Raw genomic sequence first — 27,483 nt, forward strand, 5'->3', positions numbered from 1 at the left:
CAGGGCGGTTTTGCGTATGAACAGTACTTTTGATATTTATAGGAGGCGCCGAAATTTTATATTATTTTTTTAAGCATCTTAACGTCCACAAATGAAAAAACTCAAAACTATAAAGTTGTAGATCTCATTGAGAGCTACAACTTTGGTATAAAAAGTATTTTCATTTAACTCCATACAAATAATATATTAGTGCTCTAATACGGCAATCGCTTGTTGACGATTATTATGGTGCTGAAATTTTATATTATTTTTTCGAGCATCTTACTGTCCTCAAATGAAAAAACTCAAAACTACAAAGTTGTAGATCTCATCGAGGTCTACAATTTACATATAAAAATTATCTTCATCCGCCATCGTATTGAAGGGTTTTCTATTTTTTGAAATTAGAGTCTCATCACGCGACAATATATTTTTATCACGTGATGAGACTCTAATTTCAAAAAATAGAAAACCCTTCAATACGATGGCGGATGAAGATAATTTTTATATGTAAATTGTAGACCTCGATGAGATCTACAACTTTGTAGTTTTGAGTTTTTTCATTTGAGGACAGTAAGATGCTCGAAAAAATAATATAAAATTTCAGCACCATAATAATCGTCAACAAGCGATTGCCGTATTAGAGCACTAATATATTATTTGTATGGAGTTAAATGAAAATACTTTTTATACCAAAGTTGTAGCTCTTAATGAGATCTACAACTTTGTAGTTTTGAGTTTTTTCATTCGAGGACGTTAAGATGCTTAAAAAATAATATAAAATTTCGGCGCCTCGTGGGAATATCAAAAGTACTGTTCATACGCAAAACCGCCCAGAAGGACGAAAGTTGAACTTTTTCAAGAGTTGGAGGACCAAAGTTATCCGGTTTTGAAGTTCGAGGTTGAAATCTATACTTTCGCGATAGTTGGAGGGTGTAAATTATACTTTACCCTATATTCTAACATGTGGGCTAAAAATAATCATTTTATCTGCTGCGGCGTCTCTTTTTAAAATAATGCATTTTTGATATGCAACAGCCAAAATTGAACAAGATGGTGCGTGTTTTAAGCAAAACCAAAACGTTTTAGTGTCCTGTAGACAGATTCCCGGCCCTTTGTTCATACTATTTGGGCTTCGATAAATTGTACTTCTCAGGGGTCAGTCCTGGCTCTTGCCATGTAGTATCAGGACCGGCTTTTCTAATCTTGTTGCTCTAACATGAATGATCGAGTCAATTATAGTAATGATGAATACATAAATTAAGATTCTACTAAAAAAATAAATCTAGCTATAATACTACCAGACAACAAAGTCTCTAATCGTGGGTTGACGAGATTGTAAAAATAATAGAGTTAAATACACTAGAGATTCATTAACTTTTAAGCTGTTCATCATAGGACCATACCCCTTCGTTTGGCCTTAGATTCAACTTCTGGGTTCTTAGATTTCATTCCATGGTGAATGTTGACTCTACGTGCTACGTGACCAAATAAAGGGGTGATATGGACCTACGGTTAAAAGTTTATGGCACAAAAGTTGAATCTAAGGGCCGAACAAAGAAATATAGACCCATAGTGAACCACTTAAATATAAATAGTTTATAGATCCGAAATTCAACTTTTAAAGTTGATGGACCGAACTGAAAGCCATGCATAAGTTAATAGACATATGATGCATTTAGCTCAAAAGAATAGATAACCCACATATCTTAATTACATATATGCCTCTATACACTCAACTACTACGCACTCACTCCGTCGTACCATGGATGTAATTCTAGACTTATAGTATAGTGCATATGTATCCGGAATTTGCTATTTTCCTATAATTTTTTATAAAACGAATTTAAATCTCAAATTTGGTGACAACATACATATATAAATGCACTAGGAATGGACATTGTTTCTATTTTTTTAATAGTTCTAAGTATATTTTTGTAAAGGGTTTTCATGATTCCACCGAGAAGGTGGTTTGCATCGAATATTTTCCCAAGGTACCATGGAAATACATTTTTATAGTATCTGTTTGAAGTAATGAATGTTGATACTATTTTCCATAAATTTAGTTAAATTAAACATAGCTAGTCAGTAGAATTTATATCATTGCTGGGACGGATGTAGGACCGACTAGCTAGTGTCATTGCAGCACTTACCCTGGTCCTGCAGTTCCAAATTTCAATGCCACGTGCCTCACCTATTAGAACCCTGCGTGTACCGCATAAGAAGTTCTGTGAGAGCAAAAAACAGTTGCGTTAAAGAACTCGATGAACGAATAATCAATGCTAATCCGTATCATTTCAAGAGAGTAAATCTTTGCACGCACCATGGCTCCAATGGATGGATGTCTATGCTAAAAGTAGGATTGAGGGATAATACCTGATCAAATCAAACAAACGCTAGTTAGCGCCAAAAGATTTAAGCATCACATATTACTATGGGCAAAATAAGAAAAAATAAAATTATGTATATACCTCAATTCCGGGCTGTATTGGTGTAACAACACCACGAAATCAAGCAGTTGCACAATGATGCCAAAGGACAAATTAAACAGAGAAAAAGTATATTAGAAATAAAATTCACTTTAGAAAAAAAAATGACGTGATCTCGATCCATATTTGTTAGGATGGGAGCGATAAGGACACCCGTAATGGTATAAGCTGGTTACTAGCTCTAAGTCAGCCTCTTCAACAGTGTTAATTTATAGCATATAACTCAGAATATGGATAGCCCCACGACACTCTCATATGTTTTTGGAATGTGTGTATGAGCCTAGCTCTTAATGAAGAGCTAGCTTTTTCTCTTTTCTATTAAAATATAAAAAAATACTTAGAGCTAGCTTATGAGTCAGTCATTGCGGGTGCCGTAAGTTTTGTGGTTTAGCTTTGGTCAGAGGGGCATAATATCACATGAAATAGTGCCATTGTTTTTTTGGGGTTTTTTTTATTCATACCATTACCATTTTTGAATTTTAGAAAAACACCATTACTACTCGCCTATTTTGAAACATACCATTATAATTCTTTATTTCTCACAAGAATGCCACAGACATATAGAGACGACTTGGGCCTATAGCTGCAGACGTAAACGAATACGTATACTTCATTACAGTCCCTCTCCCTGTCACCGACGCGCGGGCCCCACAGGTCATCTTCGTCCATGGCGAGCAGCAGCAGCTAGCACGCGGCCGAGCAGCAGCAGCAGCACCCCGGTTAGGAGGGCCTGGGCCGCGAGCTCCGCGCGCTGCCCAAGCCGCGAGCTCCGTGCGCCGTCCGGGCCGCGAGCAGCAGCAGCACTCCGCGAGCTCCCCTGTTTCCCACAAGCAGCAGCAGCTAGCGCGCAGGCGAGCAGCAGCAGCATGCGGCGAGCGGACGGCGGTGGGGCGCACGTGGCCGGCGCGGAGCTCGCGGCCTGGACGGCGCGCGGAGCTCGCGGCTTGGGCGGCACACGGAGCTCGCGGCCCAGGCGCTCCCAGCCGGCGTGGAGCTCATGGCCCCGTCAATGGCGAGCTGCTGCTCTCGTGGCCCTGTCTTGGCGAGCTCGTGTCTCCCAGCTGGCATGCTGCTGCTGCTGCTCGGCCGCGTGCTAGCTGCTGCTGCTCGCCATGGACGGCGACCGATGCTGCTCACCAAGGAGAGATGAGAAGAGGAAGAACAAGATGACATGTGAGGCTCACGCGTCGGTAATAGGAAGAGGGGCTATAATGAAGTATACGGATTCGTATATGCCTGCAGCTAGGCTCAAGTCGTCTCTATACGTATTTTGTGGCATTCTTGTGGGAAACGAAGAATTGTAATGGTATGTTTCAAAATAGACGAATAGTATTAGTGTTTCTCTAAAGTTTTTTTTTTTTGAGAAATTAGATGTTTCTCCAAAGTTCGAAATTGTAATGGTACGCAAAAAACCCTTGAGCAGCAAATTTACAGAACGCACCTTGAATGCTAGCTGGCTTGCACACTCATGAAGGCTCGTTATCTTCACCTGTTTCAACACATCATGAATTGCTTCTGCTCTGTTAAAAATGCAGTCATTGTTGAACCATGAGTACAAGTTGGCTGCAACGCTCTGGATGTGAATTGTGCTCAGGTTTTGGGGTGGTTTCTGTTGCTTTTGCATCGTCAGAATGTAAGTCTGAGTGGATCTTGCAGGTACAATGCCATTGAGTGAACCGACGAAGATATCTGGGGTATTTGGCTGAATCCTGTAGGCAATATGATGATCTGCGTTGTTGGTTAGCTGCACTGGGCATGGAATCAGCTTATCTGGCTCGAAGGGGAAGCAGAGATTGAGAGGTTGGACAACAAATAGCTGCCTGTACAGCTTATCAATAGTTTCTTCTGTTTGGTTCAACATAGAGATGACATCCTCTACACTGGGCCTTTTGTGGCTGTTGGATTCCACACACTTCACTGCGATCTCAGTGCAAGTCTTCACTTGGTTGCAATAAGCATCCAGATACGATGCATCTTTCCATGCTACTATCAGTAACATGGTCCTCCAGTTTCGTTGAACCTGCAACTGAAGTGAATCAGTAAACGCCGTACCTCACTATGAAAACGTTTCGAGCCAAAACTACAAGAAAATGGACATTATAGTCCTCATAAGAAAAAAAAAAACTTCCCATACCAAATCAATGAAGTCTTGGGAAGAGGACATATCAGAATATGTGGAGTAGCCATCGGATCCTGTCAATATTTTTATGATTATGACCCCCAAACTAAATACATCAAACTTCTTTGTGATTTTTCCCATATCTACATACTCTGGTGGGGCGTATCCACTGAAATATATTTGAAGCATCGCGTAAGTAACAGTGATGTAAACCTAAATAATTTATTTTATAGAAAAGATGGTCCAAGATAATCTCCTTCCTAATATACAATAAGAAAAACAGAAAACATTACATAGAAAAGACCAAAAGGTAACTTACTATTTCCAATGTTTATTACAGAAAACATCCCATTAAAAGTAAAATTGCAATCAAGTTAAAAAATGTCGTCTTGACTAAAATTCAACCATGATTGCTAATTCATGCAATTTCCTATCACCATCAATGTTGCTGCCTCTAGAGGAAAGGAAACTGTTTACAAAAAAAATGGACAAGTATAATAGACTCCATCATCAATGTTGAGGAAGAAGAGGAAGAGGAGGAGTAAGAGGAAGAGGACGAGGAAGAAGAGGAAGAAGAAGAAGAAGAAGAGGGAGAGGACGAGCAACATGTCTTAGAATGACTGCAAGAAGACGGTGGGTGATTGCACATCATCACTCGATCATCGATCGATGAGCTTCCCGATGATCTTTGCCAAAAAAAAGGTACAAGGCAAGCTTTCAGCCGATCTAGAAGTGTTCCTTGTGAGCTACTCCAAAGATCGGGGGGTCAATATTACTCAATACCGTGAGGCCATCTTCGGTAAGCCTTCTACCTCTACATCTGATGCACCTGAGGTAAAGATCCATAAAGAAGTTGATGATTTCTCCCCTACTAATGCTGATTATGCTATGATATTACATGATCATAAAACTGTGATTGGGAACAACCTTATAACTGTTGTTAATATGATCATGTCTCATTTTGATAGACTAGAGGGTAAGAAAGTCGATTATGTTGATGCATCTACTAGTGAATCGGCTTCTAAACAACCTTATTATGGGATGCCTTACAAATTTTTATGAGAACCAAAGCTTATATATGGAGGGGTTTAATGATTCAACTGAGTGGTTGATTTTCACTAAATCAAAATCATAAAGGCACTCTATATCATAAATATCACATGTTTAAGCGCAATGCAAACATACCACTATTTAAAAAAAAGAAAACGAAAACCAACAGATATACAAGGAATGAGTCATTTAACTCACAGAGTCCCTAGAAGGTTTTTTGTAGTATGCGATTGCCGAGTTCCACTAAAGAGCCTTGATAGGCCAAAGTCTGCAATTTTTGGCACCATATCCTTGTCAAGCAATATATTTGAAGGTTTGAGGTCAAGATGGAAAATTCTTTCTCCATGAAGGTATTTCAAACCGTCACAAATCCCCTTTATTATTTTGTAGCGACTATGCCAACGAAGTCCAGAAAATTCATCTGTAGAAGAAAATGAATGACACATGTTTACAGAATTATTCTATCAAATGTAACTAGCATTTTTTTAGGGATCAACACTAACTAGCATACTAAACAAAACTACCTCATACCAGAGAGATGCTTCTCAAGGCTTCCTTTAGGCAAAAACTCCAAGCATATTGCCCTGTCTATCTTTGTAGCAAACACTAGTCTGCCTTGGTGTTCGACACATCTATCTTGCTCTATGTAGCTTTTCCCAACGAGCTGGACGATGTTTGGATGGCAAATTCTAGTAAGGATTCGAAGTTCATTTTGAAACTGATCCTCATCTAATCCTGGCATGTTGTAAAGCTTTTTTACAGCTACCTCTTGTCCATTTGGATATACTCCCTGTTTCACATATTTGATTACAGGCATTTCATTATTGAAGGATGAAACTAAAAATATGAAGCAAAAGTCATTAGCCATACCTTGTAAACCATCCCATATCCACCACTACCAATTTTTTGCTCTAGTGCAAAATCATTTGTAATGTCTTCTATTAGTTTCCATGGGAAATCTGTTGGCACCTCCCTTGTATTGTATCGTTCATTATTCATAATTCATATATCTGTTACATTTAGTGTCACTTTAAAAAACTAACTTAAGATAATGAGCAACTAATGAACAATTAAATATACATCCTCCAGTACTAAAAAATTCGGCGATTTTTGGATTCACACTAACCTACCTTATGAACTTTTTGCTGAATCTACTCATATAAACATTAGGTGTAAAAATAAAATGCTGACACTCACATATTATTCTCATTTTACTGTATTTAACAAAACATGGTGTCGGGTACCATAAAAAGGGGTCCCCTAAGCAAGAACCGAAAAAATCGCTTAGACCTTGTAAATATCGAAGCCAAGAGACAACCACCGGCAAACCCCCACCTTATCCGAGGCTCGGCTGGACCACCCGGCCCACCTCGGACAGTATCTCGACTCACCCGAAGCGGGCTCGGCCCAAAATGAAACCACAAGGCCTCGGACGAGGTACCGATTCTCCGCCTCGCCCGAGGCCCCGCCCGTAAGGCCTCGGACGAGGTACCGATTCTCCGCCTCGCCCGAGGCACCACCCGTAAGGCCTCGGACGAGGTACCGATTCTCCGCCTCGCCCGAGGCCCCGCCCGTAAGGCCTCGGACGAGGTACCGATTCTCCGCCTCGCCCGAGGCCCCGCCCGTAAGGCCTCGGACGAGGTACTGATTCTCCGCCTCGCCCGAGGCCCCGCCCGTAAGGCCTCGGACGAGGTACCGATTCAACGCCTCGCCCGAGGCCCTGCCCGTAAGGCCTTGGACGAGGTACCGATTCTCCGCCTCGCTCGAGGCAGGCTCGGCATCAACCCCGTCACTCCTGCCTTGACCGACTTCTCGGACAGGATGTCACATCCAGCCAACGCATCCAACCACTCCCGCGACGTCAGCCGAACGACGGCTCAATACAGCGGAGTGGCCGACGAGATGGGAGTCACATCGATGCCATACCGTTCGGGACAGGACGGGGCAGGGGTTACCGGCCGCTGTGCTCGGCACTATGCCCACGACTGACACCCGTGCTACACTGTGCTGCCTAACCCCTGCTCCAAGGACAGCGCGGCGTGGAGAGTCATGTCCGGGTCCCTGTAGCCTCGGAATCGACGTACAAGACCAACTGCTCCCTCAGAGCCTCGGCTATCCGCTTTCGGGCTCCTGTAGCCTCGGGACTCGCACCCGCCGAGCCCCCCACAATGGTTCAGCCTCTGCACCGACTGGGCCTCGGCTCTCTACGTTGTCAACATACAGCGACCGGCACGTCGTCTGCAGTACGCACCATACCCTGCGCCAAGCCGCGGGAGCTCCCACGTCGCACAGGATCAGGCGTGACCGGCGCGTCGCTCCAGTGCACCGAGGACATGGCCGCTCCACCGACCATGCCGCCACAATGACGAGCTACAGGACTCGGCATACCGTCTCCGCTCATAAAACGCCATGTACCGCCCCTGTGCCTCCCTTCAACTATAAAAGGGAGCGACCAGGGCCGCTTCTAGGGGAACAGGGACACAGACGGACACACAGGTGCAAACAACGCACAACGCTCTGTAACACACACGCTTCCTCACTGCAAGAGATCAACATCTCAAGCAACCCATGCCACTCCACGCAGAGACCTGGGACTAGCTCCCTCTCTCGCTCAGCTTGTAAGCCCCTACTACAAGCACCTTGATGCAAGGAATACAAGATCGCTCTCTCAGACTGGACGTAGGGCACCTATTGCCTGAACCAGTATAAACCTTGTGTCTCTTTGCATCACCATCCGGGATTAGGGGCACGCAATACACTTTCACTAGTCGGTTGAGGATCCGCCAGACCCAAAACACCGACAGTTAGCGCGCTAGGTAGGGGAGCTACTACTTGTCAGCTTAGTCATCCCAACAAGTTTCAGATGGCAGACCCCGTGCGACCACTGTGTCACGGCACGGTGATCTGGTTCGGGAGCCTAGAGTTCAGTCTCTAGGACATCAGTACGATATGGTACTCCTCCCACCCAGAGCCCCATCGATCGACGACGACATCGTGTACCAGCAGCCTAGGCGCAGGCGATGCCCAGGCCGCCGCTCTCATCACGCTCGCCAGGCACGACGCGGGCGGGACCACCCCAACTCCGCGCGAGCTCAGGGCGACGCACCGCGCTCCGCCGGTATCCCATACCCGGCTGTTGGTATAGAGTCCCTGGTTGGGGACCTGTCTAGCTTAAGCATGGGCAAGGGAAAGACGCCGGTGGCGCGCAGCGACGCCCCATCATCAAGCTCTGCCCCGCCACCTCCTGAGGAGTCGGCTCCGGCGAAGCAGAGCCCGGCGACGACATCGTCCCCGTACCCCTTCGGGTTGGACAATGCCGCCGCCACCTACCAATGTTTTGCCCTCAACCTCATCGCCACAACCCCGACCCACACCCACGCTGACTCCTCAGAAGAGGACGAGGCGTGGGCCGGAGCGGACTTCTCCGGGCTTCGCGACCCTGAAGCCATGCGCCGCTTCATGGCCATGAGCGACTACTGCTTCGGCTACTCCGACTCTGATGACGGAGGCACTTACGAACCCACTCGACAGTGCTTCAACGTCGAGCTCGGGATGCCAATCACGAGCAATGAGGATGAAGGGGCAGGCAATCGCTCCCCGCCCCCCGAGGGGGCAGGCGGCGCCGCACCTCCACGCGTCAAGCCCCGAGCAGCGTGGAACGAGAACCTTGCCCCCGAGGAACTTCGACGCCTGGACCTAGAGCAGCTCCGTGAGCTTCAGGCCAAGGTCGAACAAGACTGACTCCTACAGCAGCTCCGAGACACTCTTGAGCAAGAGCAGTGGGGTCGCAGTGATGGCGGAGCAGCCCGGTGGAGGGCTCGCGACGTCAACCGCCACATCAACAACAACGAAGGGGGCCAGCAACCCCCTATCTTCAATCGTGTTAGTCAGAACGTCGCGGCAGCAGCGATGCTTCTTCGAACAATGCCCGAGGCCTCTACCTCGGAGGGGCGACGGGTCCACGGCGAGCTTCGAGACCTCCTCGAGACCGCCGCAGTACAGCAGGCCAAAAGTTCCGCCTCTCGACGGCGCGGAGGTGCCTCGGAACTACCCACGGCACCGCCTCGATAGGATAGAGAGGCCTCGGTTCGTCCCGAGCCTACTCGGGCACCGACAGCCAACAAGGCCCCCTCGGTGCACGACCGCCTCAGCGACCGACGCGAGGCGCAAGGCGACCACGATGTGGTCAGCAGGCGATGGCGCCACGACAACGAGGGGCCCGCCCGAGGCTACCACCCGCACCGAGGCGGTCGCTATGATAGTGGGGAGGACCGCAGTCCTTCTCCTGGGCCACCTGGCCCTCGAGTCTTCAGCAAGGCCATCCGCGGCGCTCACTTCCCGGCCCGGTTTTGGCAACCAGCCAACCTCGCAAAGTACAGCGGCGAGACCAATCCCGAGCTGTGGCTGGCCGATTACTGTCTGGCTTGTCAGCTAGGCGGCGCGGACGATGACCTGCTCATCATCCGCAACCTCCCCTTGTTCCTGTCAGACTCGGCGAGAGCCTAGCTCGAACACCTCCCTCCCTTGCAGATCCACAACTGGCGCGACTTGGTAAAGGTCTTCCTCGGGAATTTCCAGGGCACATACATGCACCTCGGGAACTCCTGGGACCTCAAGAGTTGTTGCCAGAGGTCGGATGAGTCTCTCCGAGACTTCATCCGACGCTTCTCCAAGCAATGCACCAAGTTGCCCCACGTCAACGACTCGGAAATTGTCCAGGCGTTACTCTCCGGCACCTCTTGCCGAGACCTGGTCCTAGAGTTAGGCCGGAACGTGCCGACCACGGCGGCCGCGCTCCTCGACATCGCCACCCACTTCGCCTCGAGCGAAGAGGCTGTTGGGGCCATCTTCCCCGATAGCAATGCCAAGGGGAAGCGGAGGGACGAGGCCCCCGGGGCCTCGGCCTCCCACCTCCCCAATAAAAAGAAAAAGGGTCGACAAGGGAAGCAGGAGGTCCTCGAGGCCGGTCTAGTCGCAGCCGCAGATCGCAAGAACCCCCGAGGCCCCGCCAGAGGCCCCGGGCTCTTCGACGACATGCTTAAGAAGCCCTGCCCTTACCACCAGGGCCCGATGAAGCACACCCTCGAAGAGTGCACCATGCTCCGGCATTACTATGCCAAGCTCGGACTCCCCAATGACGATGCCAAGAAGAAGGGCGCCGGCGATAGGGATGACAACAAGGACGACAGGTTCCCCGAGGTGCACAATGCCTTCATGATCTTTGGCGGGCCTTCAGCGTGCCTCACGGCGCGCCAGCGAGAGAAGGAGCGCCGAGAGGTCTTCTCGGTTAAGGTGGCCACTCCCCGGTACCTCGACTGGTCTCGGGAGGCGATCACCTTTGATCAAGATGACCACCCCGATTATGTCCCAAACCCCGGACAGTACCCACTCGTCGTCGACCCGATTATCGGCAACACCCAGCTCACCAAGGTGTTGATGGACGGAGGCAGCGGCCTCAACATCCTCTACGCCAACACCCTACAGCTCCTAGAGCTCGACCAGTCATGGCTCCGAGGCGATGCCGCGCCCTTCCATGGCATCGTGCCAGGGAAACGCACATGACCCCTCGGCCGCATCGACTTGCCCGTCTGCTTCGGCACTCCCTCCAACTACCGCAAGGAGGTCCTCACCTTCGAGGTGGTTGGGTTCAAGGGGACCTATCACGCCATCCTAGGGTGCCCATGCTATGCCAAGTTCATGGCGATCCCCAACTACACCTACCTTAAGCTCAAGATGTCGGGCCCCAACGACGTCATCACTGTCGAGTCCACGCATGAGCATGCATACGACTACGACGTCGAATGCATCGAGTACGCTGAGGCTCTCGTGGAGGCCGAGACCCTCATCGTCAACCTCGACCGACTTGGTAGCGAGGCGCCTAACTCCAAGCGTCGTGCTAGGACTTTCAAGCCCGCAGAGGCCGCTTGTCCCAGTCGACCCCACCTGCTCCAACGACCGGGCGCTGAGGATCAGCGCCACCCTCGACAGCAAATAGGAAGCCGTGCTCGTCAACTTTCTCCACGCGAATGCCGATGTATTCGCGTGGAGTCCCTCGGACATGCCGGGCATACCGAGGGCGGTCGCCGAGCACGCCTTGGACATCCGGGCCGGTTCTAGACCGGTGAAGCAGCGCCTGAGCCAATTCGATGAAAAAAAGCGAAGGGCCATCGGTGAGGAGGTGTAGAAGCTTTTGGCGGCCGGATTCATCAAGGAAGTGTCCCACCCAGAGTGGTTAGCTAATCCCGTATTAGTTAAGAAGAAAAATGGGAAGTGGAGGATGTGTGTAGACTACACCGGTTTGAATAAAGCATGTCCAAAAGTTCCATTCCCATTACCTCGAATTGACTAAATCATCGACTTCACTGCGGGATGCGAAACCCTATCTTTCCTTAATGCGTATTCCGGTTACCATCAAATCAAGATGAAAGAATCCGATCAGCTCACGACTTCTTTCATCACCCCATTCGGCATGTACTGCTATGTGACTATGCTGTTCAGCCTCAGAAACACAGGGGCCACGTACCAGCGGTGCATGACCCAGGTCTTCGGTGAGCACATCGGGCGAACCGTTGAGGCCTATATGGACGACATCGTGGTCAAGTCCAGGAAGGCTAGTGATCTCGTCGATGACTTGGAGGTAGCCTTCAAATGCCTCAGAGAGAAGGGCATCAAGCTCAACCCCAAGAAGTGTGTCTTTGGGGTCCCCCGAGGCATGCTCTTGGGATTCATAGTCTCGGAGCGCGGCATCGAGGCCAACCCAAAGAAGGTCTCGGCCGTGACCAACATGGGACCAATCCGAGACCTCAAGGGAGTGCAGAGGGTTATGGGATGCCTTGCGGCCCTGAGCCGCTTCATCTCGTGCCTTGGCGAAAAAGGCTTGCCTCTGTACCGCCTCTTGAGAAAATCCAAACGCTTTTCTTGGACCCCAAGGCCGAAGAAGCCCTCGCCAAGCTCAAAGCACTGCTCACCAATCCTCCCATCCTAGTGCCGCCGACCAAGGGCGAGGCCCTCTTACTCTACGTCGCCGCAACGACCCAAGTGGTCAGCGCAGCCATAGTGGCCGAGAGGCAGGAAGAGGGGCATGCTTTACCCATCCAACGACCTGTTTACTTCATCAGCGAGGTGCTCTCCAAGACTAAGACACGCTACCCCCACATCCAGAAACTGATCTATGCTGTAGTCTTGGCTTGACGCAAGCTGCGTCACTACTTCGTGTCCCACCCGGTGACCATGGTGTCGTCTTTCCCTCTGGGAGAGATAATCCAGAACCGGGAGGCCTCGGGTAGGATAGCCAAGTGGGCCGTCGAACTCATGGGGGAAGCCCTGTCTTTTGCGCCTCGGAAAGCAATTAAATCTTAGGTCTTGGCTGATTTTGTGGCTGAGTGGACCGACACCCAACTGCCACCTGCTCAAGCCCAGGCGGAATGCTGGACCATGTACTTCGATGGGTCCCTGATGAAGATCGGGGCAGGCACGGGTCTGCTCTTCATCTCACCCCTCGGAGTGCACATACGCTACATGATTCGGCTCCACTTCACCACCTCCAACAACGCAGCCGAGTACGAAGCCCTCATCAATGGCTTGTAGATCGCCATCGAACTTGGAGTACGGCGTCTCGACATATGGGGCGATTCACAGCTCGTCGTCGATCAGGTGATGAAGGAGTCGAACTGCCATGACCCCAAAATGGAGGCGTACTGCAAGTTGGTGCGTTGCCTAGAAGACAAGTTCGACGATCTCGAACTCAACCACATTGCGCGAAAATTCAACGAGGCCGCGGACGAACTGGCAAAGATGGCGTCGGCACGGGCCCCGGTCCCCCCAAACATCTTCACCAGAGACCTCCACAAGCTTTCCATCGACTACGCCTCGGCGGTGGAAGAGGGCCCACCGGTCGAGCCCACCGCAGGGCCTGAGGCCCCCTCTGTCACCGAGACCCCTGCGGCCGAGCTCGAGGCCACAGAAATCAATGCGGAGCCTCCCGAGGCCAACAAGGGCATGGACTGGTGAGTCCTGTTCCTTGATTTCCTCGTTCACGGAGAGCTTCCTACAGATAGGACCGAAGCCCGACGGCTTGCGCGACGAGCCAAAACTTACGTCCTCAGCAATGGCGAGTTGTACAGGTGAAGCCCATCCGGCGTCCTCCAACGGTGCATCACCACCGAGGTAGGCCAAGCCCTACTTTGGGACTTGCACGTAGGAGCCTGCGGGCACCATGCAGCGCCTCGGACGCTCGTCGAAAACGCCTTTCGCCAAGGGTTCTACTGGCCAACGGCGGTTGCTGACGCCACCAAGCTGGTATGCTCCTGCGATAGATGTCAGTACTATGCGCGGCAGACGCACCTCCCGGCCCAAGCCCTCCAAACCATCCCCATTACATGGCCATTCGCCGTGTGGGGGCTGGACATGGTTGGGCCTCTGCAGAAGGCCCCCGGGGGCTATACCCATTTGCTGGTAGCGATCGATAAGTTCTCCAAGTGGATTGAGGCTCGTCCGATCACTCGAATCAAATCCGAGCAAGCGGTGCTGTTTTTCACGGATATCATCCACAGGTTCGGGGTTCCAAACACCATCATCACTGACAATGGGACACAATTCACCAGCCATAAGTTCCTGACGTTCTGCGATGACCACCACATCCGTGTGGCCTGGTCGGCCGTAGGACACCCTAGGACAAACGGCCAAGTAGAACGTGCCAACGGCATGATCCTACAAGGTCTCAAGCCAAGAATATACAACCGGTTGAAGAAATTTGGCAAGAAATGGCTTACCAAACTCCCATCGGTCATCTAGAGCCTGAGGAACACTCCGAGCCGAGCCACGGGGTTCACACCATTCTTCCTGGTCTATGGAGCCGAGGCCATCCTCCCCACTAACTTGGAGTACGGTTCCCCGAGGCTACAGGCCTACAACGAGCAGAGCAACCACACTGCCCGCGAGGATGCCCTCGACCAACTGGAGGAAGCCCGAGACGTTGCGCTGCTACACTCGACCAAGTACCAGCAAGCCCTACGTCGCTATCAAGCCCGGCGCATTCGAAGCTGAGACCTGAAGGTGAACGACCTGGTGCTAAGACTGAGGCAGAGCAATAAGGGCCGCCACAAGCTGACCCCGCCATGGGAAGGGCCGTACATCGTCGCCCAAGTGCTAAAGCCCGGGACCTACAAGCTAGCCAACGAGAAGGGCGAAATCCTCATCAACGCTTGGAACATAGAACAGCTACGTCGCTTCTACCCTTAAAATTCCAAGCATCGTATACATTGTTTCTCGAAATACAATAAAGAAACGTTCTTTAGTTGTTCTAATTTTTCGAGAAACCCCCCGAGCCCATCGATGGGGGATCGGCGTTACGATAACGCTATAAGGGAGACTCGGCTCTGCCTCTACAGAGGTACCCACCGTGGGGCTCGAACAAGACTCGGCTCTGCCTCTGCAGAACTGAGCCTCCCTCGGGGGCTAGAAGGGGGACCCCCCTAAGTCCCAGACATCGTTTTTAGTCGTTTTTTGAAAAAAAATTCTACGCCAAACTCTCTCGCGTACTCTGGCAAATCGATTGTAAAAAACCTAAGGACCGAAAGTCTGTCTCAGGGCCAAAAGGTCGGTCGAGCCGCGAGACGGCCTACGCCTCTGGGCTACGGCAACTCCCTCACCACCTTTTGCCCGAGGGGCAGCTTAGGCTCCGAGGAAGTTTTTTGCAAGAGATATGTTCAAAGACGAGACAGAGGGCAGAGGCTCGGAAATACAATAAAATGATTAAAAAGCGTATACACACAAGTACTTTAAAAGGCCTCGACGGCCACAAGCGTTATGGTAAGTCCTAATCTATTTACATGGCCCCTTTGGCCCAGGTCAAAACTCAGGGTCGCCAGCGTTGGCGGTCGGCGTAGGAGGAACCACCTCCTCTTTGAACAACCTGGCCAGTGCCGTGCTAGTGGCCTTAGCCTCCTCCTCTAGCTCCTTGATCCGCGCCGCCAAAGGGACGGCCTGCTCCCAAGCCATGGTTGCCTCGGCCTTCATATCAGCACAGCGAAGGTGGAGGTCCTCCACCTCTGTGCTCCGCGCCGACAGAAGCTCATTAGCATTGGCAAGCAGGTCCTTCTACTGCCAGAACTGATCCCAGACGTCCCTCTCACGCCGAAGGAACATTGACTTCCCGAGGGACCGGGCCTCAAGCTCCTGGATAGGTAGAACAGACGTCAAGCACTGCGAGAAAACTCAAGAAAAAAGACGACACAGCACAAGGAAAGAAAGCGCGCACCTAGGCAACGCCGGGCAGATCGTCAGCCATGACGAACAGCGCTGTCCGCAGTGACTGCTCCGCCAGCTGGCGGAATTGCTCGAAGGAGCCCCAGCGCCCCCTCGGCCGCATCCTCAAGGGCAAACAGAGGCTCCCCCTCAGGGTCATCTCGGCTCCACCACAAGACACGCGGGCAATCCCACCCGCGGGGCTCGGGTTGTACCCGGACAAGGGCTGAGCTCCCCTTGCCAGAAGTCGGAGCTGGCTGCTCCACAGTACTGGCCGCCTTGGCGTCCGCCACCTCCTTCCCCCAGGAAGTATCATCGGAGGAGATCGAATGGACCTGCACCTCTGGGGCGCTCTTCTGCGATGGCGGCGGGTCTTGGACCGGGGGCGGTACTGAAGCTTGCCCAGCCTCCATCTCCGCATCCTGGGCCGCTGGCTCCGCCGCGCCCAAGCCGGCCTCCGCTGCCTCGGCCTTGGTGATCCTGGGAGCCCCAGCCTCTGCCACCTCGGTCTCGGTGGTCCTGGGAGCCCCGGCCTCCGCCACCTCAGCCTCAGAGGTCCTAGGGGCCTCGACCTCGCCCTCGGTGGCCTCAGCGATTGAAGGCGCCTCGACTTCACCTAGCTCGAGGGCCTCGGCCTCGTGGGGCATAGGCGCCTCCTCCCCCGCTTGCTTCATGGCCACCTCGGCAGCCTCTCCTTGGGCGACCGGCTCCTTCGGGTCGGCCCTGGCCGACACCGCGCCACGCTGTATGGTGGCCTGCGCCTCCACCACCCATCGGGCAGTGGAGCTGGTGCTCACCTTGAGCGCCTTACGTGGCGCCAAGGCGGGCGCTTCCTCCTGACGCTTCCGGCTGAAGACAAAACACTCACAAGGTCAGCATACGGCCAAAGAACGAGTGGAAGATGCTGCAAACTCCACTGACAAAACACTTACCTCGAACGGGGACACAATAGCTTCTGCACTGTGTCCCTTGTCCTCTTCAACGGTGGTGGTGGCGGCGGTGGCACGGCCCCCGTGTCCGCTGGTGCCGGTCGGCCCTCGCTAGACTCTGACGCCCCCTCTACCCTCTACGGAGGCTATTGGGTCACCCCCGCCATCACCTATTCCACCTCTGCCGTCGAGCCCATCGGGCTGACGGCGCGTTTCCCCAACGCCCGTGCCTCGGGCGTGTTGGCCTCGGCCCCGGGGCGGGCGATCGCTAGCCCCGAGGCGTCCTCTCCTCCTCCTCCTGGAAACACCGGGCCGCTCACCTATGCCCCGGGCGCAGTCCCCCTGACGTTAGGGAGATGGTCCAGAGGACGCTGCCTCACCTCGCTCTCGTCGTCATCGCTCGAAGAATCCATCGACGATGGTGACGGAGATGGCTCCACCGGGAGACCGTCGTGCCTCTGCTGCCGGCGACATTTCTCCAGCTCGTCGCGCTTGAGGCTCTTCCTCTTGCACCTTGCCTCCTCGGCGTCCTTCTGCTCCTTGTATGCCTCGGCATGTGCCCTATTCGCCGCCCGCCGCTCTGCATCCTCAGGAACGGGCGGCGGGGAGGCTTGCACATCCCTCATCCCCTGCAGGAACGGCAAACGCAAATAAGGGAACAGATTGAAAATGTAAGGAGTGAGGAGGCCTCGGCGGCCGCAACGGCGCGTGACTTACCAGAGAGATGTACCCCCGCGATGGGTGCATCGGGAATGGGGTCAGCTCACTGCTCCTCTACCGCCCCTCCACCGTCTCTCTCACCCAACGCAAAACCTCCTCGTCGGAAAGGGTGACGGCGGACAACCAGATGCCGTCGATTGGCTCACCTGGTGTCATCTCGAACAGGCGTTGCCACCGAGCCATCAGTGGCAGCACCCTCCGGCGGTGGAACGCCACCACGACCATGGCCGCCGTGAAGCTGCAGCTACGCAGCCTCTCCAGCACCTTCAGGAGCGGCTACAGCTTGGGCTGATCAACCAACGGGACGCCATACCTCCACCTCTTCGGCTGGCTCTCCACAACCTGCCCGGTATAGGGGGGAAGCCCACCGTCGTCATTGCGGAGGTAGAACCAGGTATTGTACCAGCGGCGGTTGGACGACGCAAGCTGGGCTGGGATGTAGAAGGGTTGCCTGTCTTGGCGCACTTGGAGAGTGCAGCCGCCGGCCCTCAATGCCTTCCGCGTGCCCGCTGGCTTGGTGTTGAGCCTCGCCCGAAAGAAGTGGAGCCACAGCTCCTAGTGGGGGGTTATGCCTTGGTACCCCTCACAGACGGTGACGAAGATGGCCGCCTGTGCGATGGAGTTGGTGTTGAAGTTGTGAAGCTCCACGCCGTAGTAATGCGGGAGCGCCCGCATGAACCAGTCCCCCGGCAAGCCAAGACCGCGCTCGTGGAAGGCCACGAAGCTCACGATGTAGCCATCGCGTGGCCTCGGCTCCGGCTTGCCCCCCGAAGCAATCCACTCTGGTCTGTTGGGGTCGGTAACTGGGTGGAGGAGACCATCGTCGACGAGCGACTGCAGCGTCGCCATAGACACGTCGGACAGACACCAAGGATCTGCCTGGATGACAATAGTCCCGCCAGCCATGGGTGCGGTGGAGAATGTGGCTACGGCGGTACGGCGTGCTCTCGCTATCCCTCTCTCTCTCTCTCGCGTTTCCTCCCCCTTCTCCCTTCTTCTCCCCGACGCTCTCTTCCTCTGTTCTTAGCAACCACTCGAGGGCAGAAAGGGCGAACGCAGGCAGGCAAGGTAAGGAGGGGTGGGGCGAGGCTCGTCATGTATTTATGAGGGAGGGAAGAGGGTGAAACAGATGGGCGATGAAACCGGAGAAGTTTCCCTCAGATCTAGCGCGTAGTTAATCCAGATCCGACTAAACCGCCCACGCATCCACCTTTTCCTTATTAACTGCACGCACATAGTAATGTCCCATCCACAGACGTTGCGTCGCATCCGACCGCAGTGATGGCAGGCGCCATTCTGTCTCCCCGAGGAATAGCCTCAAAAGGCGCACCCGCCGTTGTCAGCCGATGGGAGGGGAATATCCCCCACCTGATTCCTTTCAGACTAAGGAACTGGGCACTGAGCCCATTATGGTCTAGGGGTTCGAAGGCTGGGCCCTCGAGGGTCTCGACAGCCGCCCCAGGACAAACAGAGTCAGGGATGACTATGGGCGAGCCCGTACATGGCCGAGGCCCAAGCAAGCAATTGCTTGGGATGCCCTAAGTCGTGTCCAAGACCAGTAGGGAGGTCTCTGAATGGGATCCCACCGTAGGGAGGCACTGAGCCTCCAGGGCCAATCGAACGTCCCTAGGACCCACTAGAGAAGCCCTCTGGTACTTTTGGAGTGCGTCTCTAGACCGCTAGCCGACCCCTATCGAATGGGGCACGGGCCTCCACTCGGACTTACCCAATAACAGCTCACCGGAGGTGTTACTGCTCGTGCCTACCGAGGGTAGCCTAGCATACTCCACCCCTCCTTCCGAACGAAAAGGATGCACGAGGGCCGCACAAAAAAGACAGGAAAACTCCTGATCGCCCTCTTGCTCCGAGCAGAGGCTCGGGGGCTCTTCCTGCAACCAAGCCGAGGACCATTCCTTTCAGACTAAGGAACTGGGCATCGAGCCTGTTACGGTCTAGGGGTTTGAAGGCTGGGCCCCCGAGGGTCTCGACAGTCACCCTAGGACAAATAAAGTCAGGGATGACTATGGGCGAGCCCATACATGACCGAGGCCCAAGCAAGCAATTGCTTGGAATGCCCTAAGTCGTGTTCGAGACCGGTAGGAGGTCTCTGAATGGGATCCCAACGTAGGGAGGCACCAAGCCCCCGAGGCTAATCGAACGGCCTTGGGACCCACTAGAGAAGCCCTCTGGTACTTTTGGAGTGCGTCTCTAGACCGCTAGCCAACCACTATCAAATGGGACATGGGCCTCCACTCGGACTTACCCGGTAACAGCTCACCGGAGGTGTCACTGCTCGCCCACCGAGGGTAGCCTGGCATACTCCACCCCTCCTTCCGAACGAAAAGGATGCGCGAGGGCCGCACAAAAAAGACACAGAAACTCCTGATCGCCCTCTTGCTCCGAGCAGAGGCTCGAGGGCTCTTCATGCAACCAAGCCGAGGCCCAGCGAGCCGAACTCGCACTCGGGGGCTCGGCAAACGCGATAAAAACCCCTCCTTCTGAACGAAAAGGATGCGCGAGGGCCGCACAAAAAAGACAGGGAAACTCCTGATCGCCCTCTTGCTCCGAGCAGAGGCTCAGGGGCTCTTCCTGCAACCAAGCCTAGGCCCAGCGACCTGAACTCGCACTCGGGGGCTCGGCAAACGTGATAAAAACCCCTCCTTCCGAACGAAAAGGATGCGCGAGGGCCGTACAAAAAAGACAGGGAAACTCCTGATCGTCCTCTTGCTCCGAGCAGAGGCTCGGGGGCTCTTCCTGCAACCAAGCCGAGGCCCATTCCTTTCAGACTAAGGAACTGGGCACCGAGCCCGTTACGGTCCAGGGGTTCGAAGGCTAGCCCCCCGAGGGTCTCGACAGCCGCCCCAGGACAAACAAAGTCAGGGATGACTATAGGCGAGCCCGTACATGGCCGAGGCCCAAGCAAGTAATTGCTTGGGATGCCCTAAGTCGTGTTCGAGACCGGCAGGGAGGTCTCTGAATGGGATCCCACCGTAGGGAGGCACCGAGCCCCCAGGGCCAATCGAACGGCCCTGGGACCCACTAGAGAAGCCCTCTGGTACTTTTGGAGTGCGTCTCTGAACCGCTAGCCGACCCCTATCAAATGGGGCATGGGCCTCCACTCGGACTTACCCGGTAACAGCTCACCGGAGGTGTCACTGCTCGCCCATCGAGGGTAGCCTGGCATACTCCACCCCTCCTTCCGAACGAAAAGGATGCGCGAGGGCCGCACAAAAAAGACATGGAAACTCCTGATCGCCCTCTTGCTCCGAGCAGAGGCTCGGGGGCTCTTCATGCAAACAAGCCGAGGCCCAGCGACCCGAACTCGCACTCGGGGGCTCGGCAAACGCGATAAAAACCCCTCCTTCTGAACGAAAAGGATGCGCGAGAGCCGCACAAAAAAGATAGGAAAACTCCTGATCGCCCTCTTGCTCTGAGCAGAGGCTCGGGGGCTCTTCCTGCAACCAAGCCTAGGCCCAGCGACCCGAACTCGCACTCGGGGGCTCGGCAAACGCGATAAAAACCCCTCCTTCCGAACGAAAAGGATGCGCGAGGGCCGTACAAAAAAGACAGGGAAACTATTGATCGCCCTCTTGCTCCGAGCAGAGGCTCGGGGGCTCTTCCTGCAACCAAGCCGAGGCCCATTCCTTTCAGACTAAGGAACTGGGCACCGAGCCCGTTACGGTCCAGGGGTTCGAAGGCTAGCCCCCCGAGGGTCTCGATAGCCGCCCCAGGACAAACAAAGTCAGGGATGACTATAGGCGAGCCCGTACATGGCCGAGGCCTAAGCAAGCAATTGCTTGGGATGCCCTAAGTCATGTTCGAGACCAGCAGGGAGGTCTCTGAATAGGATCCCACCGTAGGGAGGCACCGAGCCCCTGGGGCCAATCGAACAGCCCTGGGACCCACTAGAGAAGCCCTCTGGTACTTTTGGAGTGCGTCTCTGAACCGCTAGCCGACCCCTATCAAATGGGGCATGGGTCTCCACTCGGACTTACCCGGTAACAGCTCACCGGAGGTGTCACTGCTCGCCCACCGAGGGTAGCCTAGCATACTCCACCCGTCCTTCCGAACAAAAAGGATGCGCGAGGGCCGCACAAAAAAGACACGGAAACTCTTGATCGCCCTCTTGCTCCGAGCAGAGGCTCGGGGGCTCTTCATGCAAACAAGCCGAGGCCTAGCGACCCGAACTCGCACTCGGGGGCTCGGCAAACGTGATAAAAACCCCTCCTTCTGAACGAAAAGGATGCGCGAGGGCCGCACAAAAAAGATAGGAAAACTCCTGATCGCCCTCTTGCTCCGAGCAGAGGCTCGGGGGCTCTTCCTGCAACCAAGCCTAGGCCCAGCGACCCGAACTCGCACTTGGGGGTCGGCAAACGTGATAAAAACCCCTCCTTCCTAACGAAAAGGATGCGCGAGGGCCATACAAAAAAGACAGGGAAACTATTGATCGCCCTCTTGCTCCGAGCAGAGGCTCTGGGGCTCTTCCTGCAACCAAGCCGAGGCCCATTCCTTTCAAACTAAGGAACTGGGCACCGAGCCCGTTACGGTCCAGGGGTTCGAAGGCTAGCCCCCCGAGGGTCTCGACAGCCGCCCCAGGACAAACAAAGTTAGGGATGACTATAGGCGAGCCCGTACATGGCCGAGGCCCAAGCAAGCAATTGCTTGGGATGCCCTAAGTCGTGTTCGAGACCAGCAGGGAGGTCTCTGAATGGGATCCCACCGTAGGGAGGCACCGAGCCACCGGGGCCAATCGAACGGCCCTGGGACCCACTAGAGAAGCCTTCTGGTACTTTTGGAGTGCGTCTCTGGACCGCTAGCTGACCCCTATCAAATGGGGCATGGGCCTCCACTCGGACTTACCCGGTAACAGCTCACCGGAGGTGTCACTACTCGCCCACCGAGGGTAGCCTGGCATACTCCACCCCTCCTTCCGAACGAAAAGGATGCGCGAGGGCCGCACAAAAAAGACACGGAAACTCCTGATCGCCCTCTTGCTCCGAGTAGAGGCTCGAGGGCTCTTCATGCAACCAAGCCGAGGCCCAGTGACCCGAACTTGCACTCGGGGGCTCGGCAAACGCGATAAAAACCCCTCCTTCTGAACGAAAAGGATGCGCAAGGGCCGCACAAAAAAGACAGGGAAACTCCTGATCGCCCTCTTGCTCCGAGCAGAGGCTCGGGGGCTCTTCCTGCAACCAAGCCGAGGCCCATTCCTTTCAGACTAAGGAACCAGGCACCGAGCCCGTTACGGTCCAGGGGTTCGAAGGCTAGCCCCCCGAGGGTCTCGGCAGCCGCCCCAGGACAAACAAAGTCAGGGATGACTATAGGTGAGCCCGTACATGGCCGAGGCCCAAGCAAGTAATTGCTTGGGATGCCCTAAGTCATGTCCGAGACCGGCAGGGATGTCTCTGAATAGGATCCCACCGTAGGGAGGCACCGAGCCCCCAGGGCTAATCAAACAGCCCTATGACCCACTAGAGAAGCCCTCTGGTACTTTTGGAGTGCGTCTCTGGACCGCTAGCCGACCCCTATCGAATGGGGCACGGGCCTCCACTCGGACTTACCCGATAATTGCTCACCAGAGGTGTCACTGCTCGCGCCCACCGAGGGTAGCCTGGCATACTCCACCCCTCCTTCCGAACGAAAAGGATGCGCGATGGCCACACAAAAAAGATAGGAAAACTCCTGATCGCCCTCTTGCTCCGAGCAGAGGCTCGGGGGCTCTTCATGCAACCAAGCCGAGGCCCAGCGACCCGAACTCGCACTTGTGGGCTCGGCAAACGCGATAAAACCCCTCGCTCAACATGAGAAAAGCCCCTGGAGGAATAAATCCACTCCTCTAGGGCCTCGGGGGCTACACCCGGCAGGTGCACTCGCGCGCACCCACCGAGGCCTCGAGTACGAAATACCATCCCGCCAGGAGCTGCCGCGAGCCAAGTCTCGTCAAAACCTCAGGAAGAGCGCTCACACTCTCCCCGAGGCTCAGGGGCTACTGTCGGGTACCATAAAAAGGGGTCCCCTAAGCAAGAACCGAAAAAATCGCTTAGACCTTGTAAATATCGAAGCCAAGAGACAACCACCGGCAAACCCCCACCTTATCCGAGGCTCGGCTGGACCACCCGGCCCACCTCGGACAGTATCCCTACTCACCCGAAGCGGGCTCGGCCCAAAATGAAACCACAAGGCCTCGGACGAGGTACCGATTCTCTGCCTCGCCCGAGGCCCCGCCCGTAAGGCCTCGGACGAGGTACCGATTCTCCGCCTCGCCCGAGGCCCCGCCCGTAAGGCCTCGGACGAGGTACCGATTCTCCGCCTCGCCCGAGGCCTCGCCCATAAGGCCTCGAACGAGGTACCGATTCTCCGCCTCGCCCGAGGCCCTGCCCGTAAGGCCTCGAACGAGGTACCGATTCTCCGCCTCGCCCGAGGCCCCGCCCGTAAGGCCTTGGACGAGGTACCAATTCTCCGCCTCGCCCGAGGCGCCGCCCGTAAGGCCTTGGATGAGGTACCGATTCTCCGACTCGCTCGAGGCCGGCTCGGCATCAACCCCGTCACTCTCGCCTTGATCGACTTCTCGGATGGGACGTCACATCCAGCCAACGCGTCCAACCACTCCCGCGACGTCAGCCAAACGATGGCTCAATACAGCGGAGCGGCCGACGAGATGGGAGTCACATCGACGCCATACCGTCCGGGACAGGACAGGGCAGGGGTTACCGGCCGCTATGCTCGGCACTATGCCCACGACTGACACCCGTGCTGCACTGTGCTGCCTAACCCCTGCTCCAAGGACAGCGCGGCGTGGAGAGTCATGTCCGGGTCCCTGTAGCCTCGGAATCGACGTACAAGACCAACTGCTCCCTCCGAGCCTCGGCTATCCGCTTCCGGGCTCATGTAGCCTCGGGACTGGCACCCGCCGAGCCCCCCACAATGGTTCAGCCTCTACACCGACTGGGCCTTGGCTCTCTACGTTGTCAACATACAGCAACCGGCACGTCGTCTGCAGTACGCACCATGCCCTGCGCCAAGCCACGGGAGCTCCCACGTCGCACAGGATCAGGCGTGGGAGCTCCCATGTCGCACAGGATCAGGCGTGACCGGCGCGTCGCTCCAGTGCACCGAGGACAAGGCCGCTCCACCGACCATGCCGCCACAATGATGAGCTACAGGGCTCGGCATACCGCCTCCGCTCACAAAACGCCACGTAGCGAATACATGTACTGCCCCTGTGCCTCCCTTCAAATATAAAAGGGAGCAACCAGGGCCACTTCTAGGGGAACAGGGACACAGACAGACACACAGGTGCAAACAACGCACAACGCTCTGTAACACACGCGCTTCTTCACTGTAAGAGATCAACATCTCAAGCAACCCACGCCACTCCACGCAGAGACCTGGGACTAGCTCCCTCTCTCGCTCAGCTTGTAAGCCCCTACTACAAGCACCTCGATGCAAGGAATACAAGATCACTCTCTCAGATTGGATATAGGGCACCTATTGCCTGAACCAGTATAAACCTTATGTCTCTTTGCATCACCATCCGGGATTAGGGGCACGCAGTACACTTTCACTAGTCGGTTGAGGATCCGCCAGACCCAAAACACCGACACATGGACAAAATTCATTATCTTCCAGTCCAGAGTTTCGAAACCCTTAATCAGCATTTGTTGTACTCTGCTATGTGGGACCAGACCAACAAACCCACCATGTCAGTTTCACATCCAAGGATTTCAGAGAAGTATGGTGGTAAATAAAGAATCAATCTGGCAACTACTCAAATTATGATAATATGGGAATGGGCAGGAATTATCTTGAGCATCATATGCCCAATTTGAAAGACAACCAAACAAAAGGAATTTCATGCAGTCACCTAGAGGAACTTTTCAAAGGATGAAGGTTCAATATTTACACAATTCCAGATCTTTGGATTTTGTAGTTTCCTTTTGTGGGTGTGTGGTGTTTTTTAAGGGTCCCCTTTTTTTTCTTCTTAATGCAATGATATGTAGTTCTCCTGCATGTTCAAGAAAAAAAGTGTCATCTTTTGATGGACAATGGACCATCAAAACATTTTAAACATTTGAAATATAGAAAAAAATTCATGCTGCAATAAGAAGAGTTCATGTAGCCTGGTAGTAAAGCAATTGTCTTCTACTGCAAAAAGGCTGGCATTTCAAGTACTATTTCGGAAGAAATTCTGAAAGGTTTTAGGGAAGCTAATGTCATATTGGTCACTATGGAATTCAGTGGTACTAACTTGCTATACGATTTGGACAGCGGATTGGTTGAGAGCAGAGGTCAGACAGCAGCGAAATATTCCACGAGCATGTTATCAAGGAAGACTTTTCATAAACACAGATCTTGAACGGGAATTTCATCTGAAACATAGGAAGGACTAGTTTCACGGTATGAAAAGGAGTATTTCGTAAACATACTACTGGACGACTGGTAGAAAGCTTTTCTTCGAGAACCGAAATATATACGTAGTATAAGAAAGAAAAAACATGACTTTAGAATACTTGTTCAATTAGACTGAAATTAAAGACTACTGTTGTGGGGGGTGTGCTGGCTGACAGGATTGTGTGGAGTAAGTTTAAGCATAAGCTAAGATATTACAAGAATACTAGAGGAGAGGAGAGAACTGAAAGAATCCGTCTCTCTACTATTCCAAAATATGAGAGACAAAATTACAAAAATAGCAGAGTACCAACAAAAGGGTCACGAACTATTTAACATGACTCCTGGTAAGAAAAATAAAACATGACTAACAGAGAGAATATAGTATCACGAAAAGGTTTTACTGGCTTTTTGTCACCTTGCTGTTTGCTACAACACCAATCAACCTCCTTAGAAACGATGAGCACACAAGAGTATCTGAGGACCAACAAGGCAACAACTAGTAGTATGTGATGAAAATCCACATGTATATGCTCAGAGTCGCCATGTTAGATTTGGTAGTAAACACAGAGCTACGATCATCGAGCTGGCAGCCTGGCGCAAATAAACTTCCCTAAAACCTTTTCAGAATTAAATATATAGCAGAATCAGGGTCACTAGCCTGAAGCAATCTTGCAATGGCCACCCTCCTTGAAGCGATGGTGAGCAGAGGAAAGGAAAGGAGAGGGCGGCAACCAGTGAGGTTGGAGTAGATTATGCTTTATCGAGATTCAATATTAATGCGAACAGAAGTATGTTGGTTGTTGGACCTCTGCATTTGGCCCAAGGGAGGAGACCTGCTAGTTGACTCCAAGTCTCCAATGCTGGTTCAGCAAAAGCTGATGCCGACCCAAGAAGCAGGTACAATAATTGCGGTGCATGCGCCGGGTCACCTGCACGCGTGAAGTGAAGGTGAGGGACGAAGTTTTAGGGCACGTACAACGGGCTTTGAGATGCCGTCTCCATGATGACAAAATTGCAGAAAACACCTCCATCCAGCGCAATAAATGAAGAAAGAGGGAGAAGCCGTCTCTTGGCGAGACGACGGCAAGAGCTCGTGCTCCCAGGCGATCTCGTCGAGCCGAGGTACACCGTGCGGATCGGCTACGGGTGTGCACGAGAGATGAGCATTGCGCGCCAAATCCCTTCCGTCGCACCTGGCATGGACTGTGACACGATTCATTACATGCTGCAAAAGTATACACTAGCAACTGATACAGAGATGGCAGCTCGTCTGCATGTCTGATATATACAGTGATCCTCCCTTGGTCTATAGGGTCAGTCAATGATCCTGAATATTTTGGTCCGTAGAAGATTGTAGTATGTGAACATTTGGGGAGAAAGCAATTTGGCATGGAATAAATTTGATTTAAATCTAGATATAAATAAATTAATATATCATTTATATTGATGAGAAATATTATAATCATGTTCATCTTATTTATGTTTGATTTCTTTTATATCAACAAGCAACATAATGGTATAGATGAACCATATTCACATTTGATCACTGCTACATGTAATC

General features: G+C 53.0%; 2 protein-coding genes across 2 annotated transcripts; one reads left to right on the plus strand and one right to left on the minus strand.

Moving 5' to 3' along the window:
* Positions 1–3,123: 3,123 nt before the first annotated feature.
* LOC136488752 (cysteine-rich receptor-like protein kinase 44) lies at positions 3,124–26,777 on the minus strand. Its single transcript, XM_066485579.1, has 8 exons — positions 26,338–26,777; positions 25,396–25,536; positions 6,508–6,647; positions 6,169–6,427; positions 5,836–6,058; positions 4,603–4,756; positions 3,910–4,488; positions 3,124–3,462 (listed from the first exon to the last, which is right to left on the minus strand). The coding sequence occupies exons 3-8, from the start codon at positions 6,634–6,636 to the stop codon at positions 3,124–3,126; spliced, it is 1,683 nt and encodes a 560-aa protein (XP_066341676.1). The 5' UTR covers positions 6,637–6,647; positions 25,396–25,536; positions 26,338–26,777.
* Positions 9,085–11,199, plus strand: LOC136488753 (uncharacterized). The gene is made up of 2 exons (XM_066485580.1): positions 9,085–9,363; positions 10,216–11,199. Exons 1-2 carry the CDS (start codon positions 9,085–9,087, stop codon positions 11,197–11,199), a joined length of 1,263 nt encoding a protein of 420 aa, XP_066341677.1.
* Positions 26,778–27,483: the final 706 nt, after the last annotated feature.

The sequence above is a fragment of the Miscanthus floridulus genome, chromosome 10 (genome assembly GCF_019320115.1).
Source record: "Miscanthus floridulus cultivar M001 chromosome 10, ASM1932011v1, whole genome shotgun sequence".
NCBI lineage: Eukaryota > Viridiplantae > Streptophyta > Magnoliopsida > Poales > Poaceae > Miscanthus > Miscanthus floridulus.